The following is a 19,615-nucleotide window of genomic DNA, read 5'->3' as shown; positions in this document are numbered from 1 at the left end:
GCATTAAAAACAATCATGGTCAAATCTGCCAGACTGATTTTCTGAGCATGCAAGATCCCCCCCCCCCCCCAAGTGAAATTTAATACTGGCTATTAGTAACAAGCATGGGACATACTTGTATGGCTAGAGAAACAGTATGAGGATATTATTAAATACTGTGACGAACATAGAACAAGAGAAGTATATAACATGATCGGAAACTTAAACAAAATATGGAGTCCAAAGCAGAGCCATAAATAATGAAAATGGCAAAATCTTGATGAACACAGAAGAAATGGGAGAGAGAGAGAGAGATGGACAAAATATTGCTCAGAGTTATATGAGACACAGGGTGATGTTGAGGTTTAAAAGAAGTTAATTGATGAATTGAGGGAAATATCACCACCAAACACAGAGGGAGAAATACATAAACTGAGGAATGAAGTCGTAAAGGCAGTAAGAACATCTGAAATACCATAAAAGCTCAGGGAATGAATGATGAGATCACTGAAGAGATGTTGAAATATGAGGTAATAACAGACAAACTGTATCGGTTGTGTGACATGGCATAGAAGGAAGGCAAAATACCAAAAGAATGGACAAAATCAATCCTATACCCATCCACAAAAAAAGGAAGCAAAATGGACTGCAAAAAATACAGAACAATAGCTCTAACAAGTCATGTGGGAAAAGTACTTATGATGATATTAACGGAAACAATAAGATCAAATTAATGGAAAAAAATATGAAAGCTGAGCAAGCAAGATTTAGAAGAACTGTGTACCAAATATTAATATTAAGATTGACTGTGAAAAAAGCTCTACATAAAAATAAAAATGCTTATACATGTTTTGTTGACTTTCAGAAAGCATTCAACAGTATAGATCAGAAAGCAGAATGTGCTATACTCAAATTTTATGGAGTGGAAGCAGAAGATCAATAACAATGCAGAGACTTCTATGAGAAGAGCTGTGGAGAAATAGGGAGATGGTTCCAGACAACAAGAGGCATGAGATAATGAAACTCGATATCTTCAAGCATCTTTATCATGCTTTTGGAAAGAACAATAAGACACACTTGGTCGTCGACTTACGACTGACTTCCGTTCTGGGTGACAGGTCATAAGTCGATCTGGTCGTATGTCGGCCATATATTTATTAACAATATTCTTTAACCTTTCTAATCTTTTTATCATCTTTATAATTTATTTTTATAATCTTTTAAATTTATAATTATGTATATTGTACATAATGTGAAAAATAATACTGTACATACTGTACTGTAAACACAAAAATACAATCTAAAATTAATGTAAAAATTAATACAAACAAAATTTACAAAATCAATTTTTAATCTTTGCTTGTGCTGGGTTGTGGATTGTCAGGTTCATGTTCTTGGGTTGAGGTAGGAGATGTTCTCTTGATGAGGAACATGCCATGCTTTGTTTAAACAGTTTTTTTTTTTTATTCATATATCTCACGATAATAATGCACAGCATCTTGAATGATACATTCAACCTTTGTGAATCGTTTGACATTAGAGTCCATTGCTTCAAAACTGGTAAGAGCTTTATTCAGTTGTGAAAAAGAATCCGATAAACTCTTTGCAGTGAATTTCTTTTCTGGCTCCTCTTCTTCCTCTCTCGCTTTTTCTTCTGACACTCTCTGTGCTTCCAATTCAATCAACTCTTCATCCGAAAGTTCTTTTATTTCACAATCTAGCAACTCCTCTACGTCTTCTATTTCACATTCTAATTTAAGATTTTTTGCAAGTTTAACTATTTTTTCTGTACTCACTTCCAGTTCCTCTCCTTTTTCAAATCCTTCAAATGTATTCGCATAACATTTTAGACACTTTTTCCAAATTCCAAACATACAATTCTTTGTTACACATTCCCATGCGGTCGAAATATTCTTGATACACTGAAGAATGTTGTACTGCTTCCAAAAGTCTTGCAAAGATAAATCAGCATCAGAATCTATCGCTTCGAATTGTCGGTCTGAGGTAGTGAGCCTTGAATGCTGAAATAGCACCCTGATCCGTGGGTTGAATGAGAGCGGTTGTTAGGTGGCATAAAAACCGCTCTAACATCGTGTTGAAGGTCGTCCAGATGAGGAGGGTGGCCAGGGGCATTGTCCATAATCAATAAAATCTTGAAAGGGATACCTCTCTCCGCAAAATATTCATGAACCTGGGGAATAAAGCAGTTCATGAACCAGTCTTCGAACAGTGCTTGAGTCATCCAAGCTTTAGGGTTTGAATGGTAGTCAATGGGCAGTGTGTGCTTGTTGATGTGCTTAAATGCACTGAACGATAAATGAGAAAAGGCTTCAGCTTAAAACCTGCAGCATTCCCACCAAGCAACAAAGTCAACCGATTCTTAAAAGCTTTGAATCCTGGCATCCTTTTTGCTTCTTGGTGTATGTACTTACGATTAGGAATGTGTTTCCATTGCAAGCCGGTTTCATCTACGTTAAATATTTGTTCTGGTAGATAACCTTTTTCTTTGATTAAAGAGTCGAAACTATCAACGAATTTTTGGGTTTCATCTTCATCTGCACTTCCTGCTTCTCCTGTGACACGTGCATTATGCAAAGCAAATCTTTTTTTAAAACGCTTAAACCATCCAGCACTAGCTTGAAAATCTTCTGTGTAATCATCTCCGCCGCGTGATTTTTAAACTCTGAAACAGTCTTCTAGCATTCGCTTGCACTGTGCAAAGGCTCATGGGTGAATTTTTCTGCATTAAATCTTCCATCCACATAAACAACAATTTCTCCATTTCATGGATGGGTCCCTGTCGTTATTTGGTTAAAATTGTAGACTTCATAGGTGCGGAACCTTTCACAGCTTCCCGAATTCTTTCTTTGTCCTTAAGTATTGTCGATACCGTGGAATGTGATAACTTCAAGTCACGTGCTATCGTATTCACTTTCTTTCCGCCTTCATACTTCTGGATAACTTTCATTTTACACTCTAAATCAATAGTTTTCCTTGACTTCTTAGCTGGCATATCTGTAGATGAAGGCATTTTCCTTTTAATAGACATTTTATGGGTAGCATTTCAGTAGAATTTTAATTAATACACCACACGTAACAGATGCTTGAAAGCGACTGAGTGTATGTGAGAGATAGTTATCGTATGATAGCTATCGTATCCTATAGTTATCGTACGTGCAGCTGCCTGATTTATTATTAATTTATTCATTCATTTTTACTTTTTTATTTTTTCTGGTCGTAAGTGCGGATGGTCATAAGTCGATGACCAGGTGTATAATAAAGGATAATATAAAAGGAATTTCAATTCAGGTATGAAAATAAACACACTTTGCGATTTGCAGATGATAGTCATTATTGAAGAAGATGAAGAGGAACTATAAAGAACACTGGTAAAGTTAAATGAAGAAGGAAATTTAATGAACATCGATAAAACAAAAACAATGGTATTCAGAGAAAAAAGGATGAAAAAACAAATAAAGGTCAACAAAAAAGAGCTGGGAGAGGTTAGGAACTTCACATACCTAGGCTGCAACATGATGCATGACTGTAAAAAAGAGATAAGATCTCAGATAACAAAAGCTAAAGTAAACTTACAAGCAATGGACAAGTTTGAAAAAAATCAGTGAGCTCCCTATAAAGCTAAGATTGTTGGAAACATGCATATTCCGGAGTGCTCTCTATGGCTGTGAGATAAAGGTAATGATCAAAGATTCTGTAAAATGAATATTGGCTTTTGAACAAACATTTTTATAGAAAGATTCTACAAATTGGATGTGTAAACAGAGTAACAAATGAAGAACTGTATCGCAAAGTAAACTGCAAAGAAAATAATTCAAAGGAAAGGAAAGTTTTCTGGAAATACCTGCAGAATGGATAACAGTAGATAGATCAAAACGTTAATGCTTGGTACAATGGACAGTATAAATAACCTTGGCCATCCACTCTTGCCTTGGATGGCCAAGATGAGAGTGGATAAACAATGTGAAAGAGTGGTATGGAAAGAGTTTGCAGGACTGAGTCATCTATCAAAGGAGGGAGGGGGGGGAAGAGAAATGACAAAGAATGATAAAACAAGAATCAGATACAAAGGGCATTGGACCCATAGGCAATGATGATGATGTACTTGGGAGTAAACCACTGAACCCAAGATATCATAAAATAAATATTAAAGAGTAATGTGTACTTGAAAATATTTTTTCAAACCCACAAAATTTTCATCCTTTTTTAACATTTTTATATATTAGATTTTTGTTTCTAGTTAGAAACAAGAAGATCTACAACTTTTCATTTCTCTTATGTAAGATGCAAGATATATTTTGTAAGTAGCACCATAAAGTGCATGCAAAAAATATTCTATGGTTACATGCTGCACATGACACTCGATTAACAACTTCCACTCAGTGTACATATAGACATGCATTTTTATGATTAAAAGCAATTTTAGTTATTCAATATAACTTTATTACTATTATTATTAAGAGAGACCTCCAGGGAGTCAGAGACTCATTGAGGGAGGCCACATAATACACACACACCAGCTATCATACTTATTCTTGAATTCATTGACACTTCTTGCACTCACAACATCCAATGGCAATCCATTCCAATCATGCACCACTCTCTGAGAGAAAAATCTAGCCCTCATACCCTTCATTCTCAGCTTCCAAGGATGCCCTCTCATCCTCCATAAATTGAACAATTCGATCAATTGAAATCCTGTATGACCCTTTCAGAATTTGTAAGTCACAATCATATCACCCCTCTTTCTCCTGTTTGCTAGTGTCTGCAGTCTACAAATTTTCAATCTGTCTTCATAATCAGTATTCCACAATCCTGATATCATTTTTAACACTCTCCTTTGTACTCTCTTCAATATATCGGAATCACAACAGAAACCAGACCTGTGCACAATAGTCCAAGTGAGGTCTTATCAAGGCCTTGTAAAGAGGCAAAATAACATCCTTATCTGTACATGCGAAAGTTCATTTGAACATTGCAATTATCTTTTGAGTTGTATTTGCAATCTTTGCCACATGGCCCCTAAACTTCAACTTCCTATCTATTAACACTCCAAGATCCCTAGCCACATCAGTTTCTTCTAGCCTAATCCCACCAATATAATACGACATTGGATATCTAATCATGCCGAAGTGAATGACTTTACATTTACTGACATTGAACTCGCACTCATTTTCCCATGCCCACAATTCCAGCCTATTCAAATCATTCTGCAACTGCATATCAGCAGCATTCCTGATTACCCTACCTATCTTTACATCATCAGCAAATAACTGTATGTTGCTTGTCAAATCCATTAATATATCCAAGACAAACTTTCAAAAGTAAGAGTGTCAGAAGACCATTCTTGGATGTATTCTATACAAGTGTTATAAAATTCATTTTTATAATTACAATGATTCTTTTCAGTGATGAGTCCATCTTCAATTAATGCCTTCAGTAAGACTGTTCTTTCCTTGTTGCAAAATCATTATCTCGTCTCTGCTGAAGTTTCTCAAAGAGGCTTTCAATAATGGATTTTGCTTCAGCAAGAGCAACTTTCTCACCTTCAATTGCACAAATTGTTGCATGAAACATTTCAGATAGGCATTCTAGAAATGTGGCTATTAGTTCAAACTGGATTACTAAAGAAATTTTTTAGAAGCAATGATGGTTTATCAAGTGAAAGAACATATGATTTGAGAACTTCGTACATCTCATTCATCCTTTTGAGAGCAGGGTAAAGAGACAACCATCGCGATTTTTGAGTGCCCTAACACTGTCTTGTACTCAGTATTTAAAAAGTCACAAAAACCTTTGAGTGTACGCACTTTAACAGAATAGATATAAAAAATGCTGATATAATTTTTCAATGACAGCTTGAACGTCCATGGGCAATGTATCAGCTGCACATTGTATAGCATTATTTATGATATGGGATGAACAACCAACTCCTATCAATGTATGATTCAATTTTGATTTCAATTTATGAAAAACATTGTTCTTTCTTCTTCTGGAACTTCCACCAAAATTTGTATTAGTATTGTCTGCTGACAAGGCAACAACTTTCTTTTCAATATTCCACTTTGTCACTAGTTGCCATACATATTCTGTAAGTTGGTCTGCAGTTTCACATGATAAATCTAAAAACTCTAGAACCATAGTTTTGATGGCCTCTTCTGATATGAAGTATCGAACTATTTTCAAAGCACCGTGGTTAGAACTGTCTATCATTATTGACACATGATTAGCTTTCTCAAGTTCGTTTCTGAAAACAGCCATTGCATAAGGTGCTAATACACTCACAATTATAGCTTGAGTCTTCTTTTGAATGCAAGTGAACTTTTTGCCATATAGTTTCCAGATTATTTTCGACGTGCAGTCCATCGAACTGAAACTCTGGTTGTGCATGCATACATGATATGCAAATGTAGCTTCATCAGCTGCAAGATTTCTTTCCATTTCACCCATTGTTTTTTTTAGAAAAATAATCTGACACTTTACTACTTACACTTGCATTTTCTGCTAATTTGTGTCTCTTCGTAGCGATGTGCGGCGTGATATCTGACTGACCGCTGTGTTGTATGCTGAATATTGCATTACACTGTGTACATTTCACTTTCTTGTCAACTTTGCCATCACAATTACATGGTATAATAAAAGGGTATTCAATCCTTAGCTTTTCTATGAGAATACACTTTCTCTTCGGCATTTTAAAGGCATATAAAATAATAAAACTAGTTACATTTCATAACAGATGTGTCATATCAAATAAGCCGCGCTTAGTTATTACAACGTCCGCTAGTTGCACTATTCTCGCAACATGTCAGTATTGTCAATTGATAAAACAATTTTATGATCAATAACTAATATCGATTTCTTGGCAATTACATGTTTTATGTTTAAGAATGGAATGTTAAACACAAATCCACAAATTACGGGACAATTCTGCATCCCGAAGAGTTTTATCGGGATGCCAGGACACAAACTCGTAATCGGGAACAATCCCGTAAAATACGGGACATATATGAACCCTATACAAATGTAACAAAATAGGGCATATAGCTAGGTATTGTTATAGATTGAAAAGATTAGATTATAGGGAAAGAAAGGAATAAGGTATGACTCAAATATTGTGTTAGTAGACAGTAACTTACCAAATAATCAAACCGGCAAATTTAATTGCACCTCGTGTAGGCAACTTAGCAGCGTAAAATGTTTGAAATAGCACATGAAAGGCCTTTAACAGTAAGGTGACCTGACCAATCGTCCTCCTTTAGGGAGGACAGTCCTTTCTCGAAAAGTGTCCTACCTGTCCTCCTTTTCGATATTTTAAAACTAATCTGTTAATCTCTGTATTCAGAGATGCCGCGGCGAACTGTTACGCGTCATGTGACGGTACAGTTTGGAAAGACGCGATTATGAAACGCATGCGCTGGGCATAGGAGAACTTCACGTCTCGCCCTTGTCACGCACCATTGCACACTTCACTGTATCTCTATATTATACTTCGTGTTTATTTCTAACGGAAATACGAAATTATTTCTTTCTCAGTGAATATTATACTCAGGTAAGTACAATTCACGTTTTATTAATTCATTAATTCAATTTTATACAGCCCTGTTTTCAACACAAGTGTAAAATAATTTAAATATAGATTTAGTAAAGTTTTATCGCTTTTGTTATTAAAGTTTTAGTTTTAATTATTAATTTTATTTATTCATAATGTGCTTGCATCGTTTGGCTCTATATTTTAATTAGAGCCAAACGATTAATTTTAATTTTAATTTTTAAATTAAAAATTAAAATTAAAATTTTAATTTTTAATTTCATTTAAGGGATGGAAAAATCAAGAAAGAGGAAATGCCATTTCAACGATCAATTGAAAAAGGAATTTCCACTCCTCATATCAAAGAGAGACAACATTGTTTTCTGCAATATTTGCAGAGGAGAATTTTGTATTGCAGTTGGAGGCAGAGCAGCTATAACGAAACACTTGAACACCAACAAACATAAGCAATCATTAGATGCATCAGCTTCCAGTAGTAAAGTAACCTATTTTTTTAAAACTTCTAATTATTCTGAAGATGAAAAACAGTTAGCTGTAATGGAGGGAACATTTGCATTTCATACCATAATTCACAATCAAAGTTTTTGTAGTATGGATTGTACAACTAAATTATTGAAAAAGTTTCACAATGCTAAATTTTCATGTGCCAGGACAAAATATGAGGCTATTATTAAATCGGTATTTAAAAATTACTGTGATAAAATACTTGCAGAAGACTTGAAAAATGCAGCATTTGTAACGGTTTTATCTGATGCATTAAATCATAATGAAACCAAATTGTATCCAATACTAGTAAGGTATTATAATGTTACCAAGGGCATTCAAGTAAAAATTTTAAATTTAGAATTCATTGAGGGCGAAACCTGCTGAAATTTTGTCAAACCACCTATGCAGAGTAATAAATGAAAACAATTTGAAATCTAAAGTTGTTGCACTAACAGCTGATAATACAAACACAAATTTTGGTGGGCGAAGATGCAGAGTGAATAATGTCTATGTAAAATTAGAAGATTTGCTCCAAAAGAAAATACTAGGAATAGGTTGTAATGCACATATTTTGTCAAATGCAATCAACACAGCATCATGTGCCATGCCAATTGATGTAGAAATAATAATAATGACAATTTATTTGTATTTTAGTCGTTTTACTGTTCGTGTGGCTACTTGGAAACAATTTTGTGAAGACGCAAATGTTGAATACAAAAAAACTTTTAGGATATTCAAAAGTTAGATGGCTCGCTCTAACACCTGCTATAGAGTGTGTTTTACAATTATTTGAGCCTCTCCGTTCATATTTGTTAAGTTTAGACAAATGTCCAAAAATTCTGAAATCTTTTTTTCAATTATGAATTATCGGAGATATTAATGTATTTTGTACATAATCAGGCATCTATTTTCCACAAAACTGTTCAAAAGATTGAAGGTGAACATATTTCAGCTACAGAAGTTCGTCTTATTTTGAACGATTTTGTCCTTCAATATAAATCACGATTTGAAGAAAAATTTATTCCTTTAATAATAAAAAGAAAATTGTCAAACTTAGAGGAATCAAATCCGGGCATAACGGAAAAGTTTACCAAAGAAGTGCAGAATTTTTACCAAACATGTTTCCAATATGTCGAAGAATGGTCTGAAACAAATATCACAGGAAATAACAGTTTTCAATGGTGTTTTTTGACTTCATCGCAAGTAAATTGGGCAGATATTGAAAATTGTGTTGAGTTTTTATCGAAAGAAATGCCTGATATTAAAATCGATAACAATTGTCTGTTTGAAGAAATTAGAAGACTGAATGTATATTTAAATTCTGATAAATTAGAACAATGGGAAAATCAACATGTTGAAATTGATAAAAGATGGGTGGAAATATTTAACCATTTCAAAAATGAACACATTCCATATGAAAATTTAGTTATTCTTGTTGAATTTACATTGTGCTGCCCTGGAACTAATGCAGTTGAAAGAGTTTTTTCAATTGGTAATGATTTTTGGACAAGTGAGAAATCAAGATTGAATGTTGATACTCTAGCTGCAGCACTTATCGTAAAATTCAATATGAAGGATATTTCTTGCTCCGAAATTTCCAATATATTGTTAGAAAATGATATATTGACAAAAAATATTCATTCAATGGAAAAATACTCGTTTAATTAAAAGGCATGTAAGCATAATTAGTGTATTTTTGTTTAAATTAATAAAATGTTTCATTTATTTACGTTGTACTTTTTTCTTAAATTTTTTTGTCCTCCTTTTCATTGTAAAAAAATTGGTCACGTTATTAACAGTCATACAGGAGTCTAATAACTAAGATTATTGAAAAGCAAACAATAAATAAATGTAAGAAAGAAGACATGATAAGACTGAATGAAGACCTTGTAGATGATGCCATTAAATAGGAAAATTCAAGGGATGAAAATAGATTAATCAATACCTTCTTTTAGTCTATATTCCGGTTGTTTCCTGATGTCTTCTCTGAGGATCTCACAGAAATGCCCTGTATAAATCCAGACAAGCAGGTAACTGGAACAAATAAATTTTCTCTACGCAAGGTTGAAGAAATAGTAAATAATTTGGAAGGAACGAAAGTCTTCACTAAGCTGGTTCTAACTTCAACCCTATTAAATCAGGTATTATTGAATTTAGTCCCTTCAGACGTAGTAAGTGAAGGAGTAAACTGCTTCCAGGACAAATTACTAGTACATTCTGAGGATCTAATATCCCATAGAAAAACCTTACTAAAGGTTCTTTCTAGACTGGATCAAGAAAAGTTCTCTAAATTATTCAAAATGTAAGTTCTTTCAAAAAGAGATTATGCTCATGAGTCAAAGATAATCCATAAAGATACAGAGATTGTCCAAATAAATTCTCAGGAGGAGGACAAACAAATCCAAGATATCAAAATAGATGAAGTAAATGAAACACCCAAGCAACAAAACCGGGAAAAGTCCAGCATGAATATAACACAGACTAAGCTTAAGACTTATAAGACTAGATAATTGTTAATAGGATTAGGAAAACAAATTGCCTTAATTCTATTAAGCAACTTATGGGATTAAAATTAATTCTAAAGCGGATAGTAGGTCTAATTCTAAGAATAGTGAAGGTCATCTCCTGAAGGCATAGGAAAGAAAGAAAAAAAAATTACACATTTTTTTTTTTTGACAAAGATTAAGCCTTTGTAAAATCTCTTATGATATGTAACTTATCATGTTCGCTTTTACATATTTTTCTAAGGAGATTGCACTTAAAGAAATGTCAAATTTCGTATGTAATAATCTTTTGCAATAATGGTCGGATGTCAATATATGACGACAGATGTGTGTATGCGTACATTGGAAGTCCAGGTCTTCATAAGGTGAGATGTTGAAAAGGATTTTGTCTTAGGGTTTCACATTCTCTTACTTGGGTCTGCTGTCAAGTGAGGTCCGTTGTCGGTAATCAAATGAGGAGTGTCGCAAGGGTCCTAAAAGGCATAGAATAATCAATGACTCACACAAAGAAGAAATTTGGCAGGAAATCAAGAATGATACAGCAGAAAGAAAGAAGGACATAAGGAGAGCACTTTCATGTGAACAAAAGATTCATATAAAAGGCAGTGCTGAACGCGAATTGTAAATATTTATGTATGTGATAATTCTGAACAAGAATGTACATCAAGTGTGTCTGTTTATAGGTACAATAAGATAATATAAATTGATATTGAATTAAGCTTACTCAAGATATGCTTTATTGTCGGTTGTGTATATGAGACTGCAGGATATCCTAGTTTGTGAATTAACTTTAAGTGAAGAAAATTAGACCCACGTTTGAATTAGGAAGAATTAAAAATAACAAAGAATTGTAATGCAATTATATATATATATGTGTGTGTGTGTGTGTTAAGGTGAATCAGATCATAAATATTCCTTTTTCATTTAATTAAATGATTGGTGAACAACGCATTGGAATATCAATGTAAATACAGCAGTGGGCCTGTACGGTATGTCAACTTGTGCTATGAGAACGTGCAAGTGAACTGGTAGTGCCTCTGATGAAGATGTTTCATCCAAGTCTCAGCTTTGGCAAGATTCCAAGGGAGTGGAAAGAGGTGATAGTTCATTACATAAAAGGTGGCTCCAAGACAGAAGTAGCAAATAACAGAACAATTATTATCTCTAGAGTGGTGGTTAAAGTATTGGAAAAGTTGGTAAAAAGTAAAATTCAGGAATGAGTGAATAGGAATATGACACATTATAGGGGGCAGCATGGCTTTGTAAAAGGTATGTCCTGCCTCTGTAAATTATCCACATTTTATAAGGTGACAGCAGAATACACCATGATACTGCTGGACTTTGCAAAGGCATTTAACAAAACCAAGAGGTGATATTCGAAATATTCAACAACCACTACAACAACCTTCAAAAAAAAAAAAAAGTATTGTAGATATTTATTTACTTATAATTATTTATTTACATGTCATGTATATAATAACATTAAAAATCTACTCTAACAATTTCCATATCAGACTTTGTCTGCATTTTCATTCTGAGGGTGAAGCAAAGAAAATTTTTAATAATAAATTATGAATTGAAATTAATTAAAAAATTTTTACTTGAACATTAAATCCTTCTGCATGCATACTCCATAACCATCGTTGGTCGACTGATCCAAACAAACACGTCAGAAAGAGTATGCATCACCCAATGACAGCCAATAATATCCGATTGAGACATCAGTTTCAAGCATGTTTGAACTTCAAAAGCGTGTGTTTGTAAATAAAGTAAAAAGCACACTGAGTATGTTGCCATATGTGCATAACCGCTTATGACTAAGTGCTGACTACACACACACACACCGATAAATCATACTCTGGTGCACTCTGTGTTTTTCCTAAAATCTATGAATATTATTATTATTATTATTATTATTATTATTATTCAGGCCTCCATGGAATCAAAAGACTCATCGTGGGAGGTCCTTCCTAAGAACATAAAGTCTGTCAAGACTCATTGAGGGGAGGTCCACTCCTAAGAAACACAAAGTCTATAATACCACTCCTTAAACTCATATGCTTGCATTTTCTTTATTTTTATTTAATCATTTAATTAACTAATGGCATTATGATAAAATTAAATAGCACTTTTAACAACTGGTACAGAAAACTGAAAATTTTAACAACCGGTATGGCCATACCATACCAGTTGTTGATAATTAATGTTTCCCATACCAGCTGAATATCACCTCTGAGAATACCACATGGAAAACTATTACATAAGTTGGAGCAAATGAAAATGGATATGAGGTTGGTGGCATGGATAGGAGTGGCTGGTAGAGGGTGGTGTATCATCATGTCCCCTCATCCATCCAACCTAGGATGGGTCAAGCCCCCCACCCTACCGAGGGGACTTACAGCTAATTAATGCAACTGGGTTGCCACTCCTTGCTTGTTATAGCTCGTTGGTCTAGGGGGGGTATGATTCTCGATTTGGGTGCGAAAGGTCCCGGGTTCAAATCCTGGATGAGCTCTAAAGTTTTGCCAGCCTGGTTGGCCAAGTGATTAGCGTATCTGCTCTCCAGCCAAATGGCTGCGGGTTCGAATCCTGCTGTGGGCATGGATGTTTGCGATTATCTGTGAAAATACTACTGGTGGTGTGGGCAGTAGACAGCATTGGTGTAGATGATGCGGTTCGCTGTCGTTGGTGGATTGAGTGTTGGAGACGGAGAGTCATAGAATAGGTGTCCTCCCTCGATGAGTCCTTGGATTCCCTGGAGGTGTCACATAATAATAGGGTGGTGTACAGTGGAGTAGAATCAAGGCACATGAGGGTGTCTGGTGGAGTACCCCAGGGCTCTGTACTAGGACCATTCATGTTGGAGGTTTAATGGAATATTATCAGCACTTAGAAAGGATTAAAACTAATTTTAATGCTTCCAATAATTCGTCTCAGTCACAGAGACATCTTCAGGGATTACCTTTTTGTAATAACACACACAAATACAATACAATAGTGAGTGAAACTAAAGTCCTATCTAGGTGATGCGCCCTCTATGGGCATTTTCAGGTGGCCTATGATGTAAAGAGGGATCTCTGATAATTAATGTTTCCCAAATTTTGGGAAGTTTTATGCAACTGTATTTGTTTAAATTAGGTTGATTCCTGAGTGCAGATGCAGATTCAAAGAACAGTCTTTCTTTTTTTTTTAATTTACTGTGGTGGAGCATGGTGTTATTTTTCCAGGAGATCCTGTGGGCTGTATCCAAAAAACATGGTCTGCAATACCAGATTGACCATAATCATGATTGAAAATGTATGACTTGTGTTCTAACCAGATGGTTGCTGATCTGCCTGTCTATTCAAAGTAAGCCAGTTTACAGGAGTAAGGTACTCTATATACTCCAGGCACTGAGAGAGGAGGGAGCTGATCTTTGGTGAAACGGATATGGGTAGCAAGTTTACGGTGGTGCTTAAAAGCTGTATGGAGGTTGCACTTTTTTTTTTTTTAACAATCTGGCTATTCTGATATGCCAAGGATGTAAGATATGGTGATGGAATTTCATTACTAGGACCATTACTCTTTAATTTGTACATTAATAATATCGCAGAAGATTTGAGGGGGTCGGGTATTCAGTTGTTGGCCAATAATGCAAAACTGGGGAGGGCAATAGTTGAGAAAGGTGAATGGATATCTTACAGGATGACTTAAAGGCAGTGTGGGCAAAGGTTGTCAATTTAATGCTGTAAAGTGTAAGGTAATGCACTTCAGGATGCACAGATTACTTTGTACCCTACTGATATGGTACTAGATTATAAGAGATTAATGAAGCTAGGCATCCGGGAGTGATGATGCATAGAGATTTGAAATTCTGAGAACATACTGCAAGAGTGGCAAAATAGCTCAGAGGATTACTTGAATGTTGAAAGAACACATTGACAAATAAAGATAAGGAGGTTATTATCCCTCTTTACAAGGCTATGATTCAGCCACATGTTGACTACTGTGCACATATTTAGTCACCTGTGTTTCTAGTGGATGGGGAGGTGGTAGAGAGGATTCAGAGATGAGTGATCAAGCTGGTGACAGGTCTGTGGAATGTTAACTGTGATTGAAGATGTGTTGGTTGTAGAGTTTAGCTGACAGGCTAAGGAGAGGAGATGTGATAGAAACTTATAAGTTACTAAAGGTAATGTAAGACTGACATAAAAGAAAATTTTCAATACATTGAGGAGTAAGGGGAAACGAGCAGTCACACTTGGAAGTTATCTAAGAGTTTGGTTAGTAAGAGTGTACTACGTTCTTTACTCGGTGAGTGGTGAACGAGTGGATTGCCAGAGGTGGCTGTCAGTGCCCCAACAGTGAATAAATTTAAGGAGATGTATGATAAGTACTGTGCTAATGGATAGTGGGTCTCCTGTGATGAGTCTTCTGACTCCATGGAGTACCTATATAAATAATAATAAAAATATCCTATACATCTACACTCCTTGAGAGTATGTCAGGAATTTGATTATAATAATACTGTAGAACCATCTGCATGCAGAAGAGATGAGAGTAACATTTTACAAAAGTTACAGCCAATAGTTTTGGCAAAGGACTATAAAACATTATTATTTGGAAATAATTTACTGGCAGTATTGTGTTAATGGATGGGTGGGTCTCCTATGTGTTTTCTGACTTCATGGAGTGCCTATATAAATAATATTTCCATAATTATGCCACAACTGAACGCACTTCCTTCACTACTTCTCTCTCAACCTAATGATGTTGATGCTGCAAAATAGGCAAAGAAAGTTACTTATTCGACATTTTTCCACTAATGAACAAAGACCTATTAATTGCAGCTCTTAAAAAACCTCAAGTTTTTTTTTGATACTTAAATGATCACGTTATTCTTTCGGAAATTGCCCAACTGAATCAACACCTCCCCAGTACGAGTCTTAATGCATTAAGAGAAACTTTTCCAAATAATGATATATAAAATAATTCCATTTTACTTATTGATATTGCTTTAATTAAAAAAAGGAAGAAAATAAAGTGAAATTAATCAGCACCACAAACTGATGTAAATAATTTCCAATTAACAACTGAGAATTTCAAAGTTTTTCCATGCTTCTCATGAACTGTTGATAAATGCAATAAAGTAGGTTAAATATCATTGCATGATAGGGTGTGACACAATGTGATAATTTACTGCTGCCATGTTATTTCACAAGCATAACAAAATGCGAAATTTTTTTAAGTATACGATATCTTTAGTAAATCATTCTTACGTATTTAGTCATGCAATTTGTTCTTACCTTGCTCTGTAGTTTGCCATAATTTCTGTAAAAAGAATTCAGAGAAAATGACGAATCTATCAGCCAGTGTACTTATAACTTCTTTCTGTTATCAAGGCATTCGTCTGTTATCTGCTAGAAATGAATTAAAATATATACACAAATGTCTTAAGCATGCCTGTAAACATCATTCTTATTACACTATTGACATACACAGATAGGGAACAAACGGAACTCGAGATCTTGTTACTTCCGGCATCTACATTAGGATCATATATCGGCCAATTTCTATTAACTATATAATGGTATTATAGTTATCTTGCACAGCTCTTCTTTACTAACTTTGTGAAGCAAGAAAACTGAAGACTTTCCAAAAATTAAAAATGAGGGGAGGCACTTATTAATATAAAAGCAATTCACTGTATACTTTCGCGATTATGAAAACCAGCACCAGGTTTTTAGCGCACTCCGCAGCTGAGTGTAAAGGCAGGGAGGGAAGGAATAGAGACCTTGGCCCGATCTGTTGTAATATACGTAGATATCGCTTGTTTAGCTTAATTTGTTAGAATTTTGGGCTAATTTGCAAGAAAAACAGTTCAGTTTCTAATTTATTATTTACTTGATGTAGAAATACATCTATTCGGTTATCACGATGTGAATCAAAAAATGTTTTTATAAATATATGAAAATCTGTGTTCTAGAAGGTAGGTTTAATTATTATGAACTGTATTGGTTATTAGTTAAAATATGATTTTTAATAGCATTCAAATTAATCACTTCTCCATATCAGTTTCCTTAATGCTTTAACAATGTAGTATTGCGACGGATTTATTTTATTAGAACGAAAATGTGAACACTGCGTGCCTTAAGGATGAGTTAAGCCTTTCATATTCTGTTTAAGCGTCACATTGTTATACTCCCTTAGCACTAAATCAAATTTTATGAGATCAGTCATTTGTAACATAAAAGAATAGGAAAGTATCATATGGAATACTATAGTTTTTGAAATGTAATTTAAACCGAATATTTTAAAGAACTTCGATAAATTTGTTTTGATCAAAGAAAAGGAATGTACTTAAATTCTTAATTCTTGGAGAAACTTAGTTGAGTAAATGACTGTTCAGACTGTTTCAGGTTCATAGTATTAAAGCATTTCACTTTAAATGTTAGAGTTTTCTGTATTTCAACAGTCATTAAAAATTAAGCGCAGTTAGTATAGCAGTCCTGAATTTTTACAATTGCTTTTCAGTTATTTCTTCTTATAGGACATCAACATCCATACCATTCACACAGTAAACAATTGGTAGTTCAGACAGTTAAAAAAAAAAAAAAATTGTTTTTGACTTTTAAAAAAGATTTCTACATGATAAGATATTGTATGAGCTGGCAAATGTGATAATACATTGGTCAGCTGGAAGGAGGTTTGCTCTCCAAGCAAGATGTATGTATGGTTGAGACATTGATGCAAGAAAAGAAAGACAACCATTGGTGTGCTGCAAGGTTCTTGTTAAGTTTCATGTCATTCCACTGACATTTCATGTGGAATGACAGGGACTTTGTTATTTATGATATGTTGGAAACAGCTATTCAGCAATGCTGATGTCAGCTCCCATCAGGAAGCCTTAAATACTTTTAGCCTGGACAAAAGAGTGGGATTATTGTTGCACTTTGGAGTGATGCAGAGGTATATGAATGTGTACTGCATTTGATTTAGAACCTTGGGAAGAGAAATGTCTAACAAAGACAATGTTCAGGTGGTACATTCAAATGTTGCACACTGACTAGAGGAAATTAGATGATTTTGTCATTATAAATTTGCCATTATTTGTTTGCTGATGCAAAGTCGGGTAGAGCAATAGTGAATGCACATGATGTCAAAATTTTGCAAGATGATTTGGATGGATTGGGGACTGGGCTAAGGAGAATGGATGTCAATTTAATGTGGCAAAGTGTAAGGTTATGCATTTTGGGGTGAAAAGATTAGCAGCAGTATACCACATTGGTGGAACTGTACTCCAGGAGATTGACAAAGCCAGAGATTTGGGGGTGTTGGTGGATAGGGAGTTGAAGTTTAGGGGGCACATTGCAAAAGTGGTGAAATAAGCTCATCAAATCACTTGTTTACTGAAGAATACTTTGACGAGCAGAGACAAGCAAGTTATTGTTCCTCTGTATCGAGCCTCGATAAGACCCCATCTTAACTACTGTGCCCAGATCTGGGCGCCAGGGTTTCTTCTTGATGGGGAGGAGGTAGAGAGGATCCAGAGGCGAGTGACCAAGATGATGGCAGGTCTATGGAATGAACCTTATGAGAACAGGTTGAATATTTGTGGGTTGCAGACATTGGTTGATAGGCAAAGAGGGGTGATATGATTGAGACATTCAAATTACTGAAGGGTTTCTATAAGATTAATTCACAGGATATTTTTCAGAACAGGTCTGGTGGTGGGAGGACCAGGGCCATCCATGGAAACCGGGCAAGAGTGTGGTTAGCAAAGGTGTTAAAAGTTGAAAGTTTTAATGTGTGTCACTCTAGAACTAGTTTTTTTGCATGGAGAGTGGTGAATGAGTCGAATAAGTTGCCAGAGTCTGTTGTGGGTGCCATGACTGTGAGTGAGTTCAAGGCAAGGTATAATAGATACTGTGTGGAAGCTGAATAGTTGACATGATGTTTAGGGCCTCCCTCGATGAGTCTAAGGACTCCTTGGAGTTGCCCTAATAATAAAGCATTAGTCAGACCACATGGATTACTGCAATGAGATTTGGTTAACTAGTGCCCATTATGAAGTGGAAACTTTGCAGTGGGTCCAGATATAAGCAGTGGCATGCATAGTGGTGGGAGAGTAGAATACACATAAATGTGTGTGTATATAGACATAAATATATGTGTGTATATAGACATAAATATATGTGTGTATATAGACATAAATATATGTGTGTGTATAGACATAAATATATATGTGTGTATATAGACACATAAATATATGTGTGTATATAGACACATAAATGTGTGTGTATATATATATATATAGACACATAAATGTGTGTGTGTGTATATATAGACACATAAATGGGTATATATGTGTGTGTGTATATATATATATATATAGACACATTTGTGTCTATATACACATATATATACACACATTTATGTGTGTATGTATATATATATATATATATACAGACATTTATATTTATTTATGTCTATATATATATATATATATATATATATATATATACAGACATTTATATTTATTTGTCTATATATATATATATATACAGACATTTATATTTATTTATGTCTATATATATATATATACAGACATTTATATTTATTTATGTCTATATATATATATATACACACAGACATATTTATGTCTATATATATTATATATACACACACAGACATTTATATTTATTTATGTCTATATATATATATATATATACACAGACATATTTATTTATGTCTATATATATATATATATATATATATATATACACACACACATTTATATGTCTATATATATATATACACACACACATTTATGTGTCTATATATATACACACACACACACAATGTGTCTATATATATGTATTTATACACACATAAATATGTGTGTGTGTATATATATATATATATATATATATATATATATATATATATGCATAAATGTGTATATACACACGTGTGTATACATAAATATACATAATATACAAAAATAAATATATACATAAATGTTTATATACACAAGTGTGTGTATACATAAATATACATATAAATATATATACATAAATGTGTATATACACACGTGTGT

General features: G+C 34.2%; 2 protein-coding genes across 3 annotated transcripts in view; one reads left to right on the top strand and one right to left on the bottom strand.

The window, feature by feature from the left end:
* The window catches only part of LOC150095001 (TBC1 domain family member 13), a 247,989-nt gene extending 231,798 nt beyond the window's left edge, over positions 1-16,191 (bottom strand). The window contains exon 1 of the mRNA XM_090411093.1: positions 15,822-16,191. Within this exon, the coding sequence (XP_090267219.1) occupies positions 15,822-15,841 (20 nt within the window). The 5' untranslated portion in view covers positions 15,842-16,191. The remainder of the gene's footprint in view (positions 1-15,821) is intronic.
* Positions 16,192-16,297: 106 nt separating this feature from the next.
* The window catches only part of LOC150095000 (protein zer-1 homolog), a 289,217-nt gene continuing 285,899 nt past the window's right edge, over positions 16,298-19,615 (top strand). For both annotated transcript variants that reach the window (XM_090411703.1, XM_090411704.1), the window contains exon 1: positions 16,298-16,504. The gene's annotated coding sequence lies outside the window, so the exon portion shown is untranslated. The remainder of the gene's footprint in view (positions 16,505-19,615) is intronic.

Source organism: Typopeltis vanoorti, chromosome 21, assembly GCF_054136105.1.
Source record: "Typopeltis vanoorti isolate ZY-2024b chromosome 21, IOZ_Tvanoo_1.0, whole genome shotgun sequence".
In the NCBI taxonomy this organism is placed as follows: Eukaryota; Metazoa; Arthropoda; class Arachnida; order Uropygi; family Thelyphonidae; genus Typopeltis; species Typopeltis vanoorti.
The sequence above is the reverse complement of the archived record's forward strand: the minus strand, read 5'-3'. Positions and strand labels throughout refer to the sequence as shown.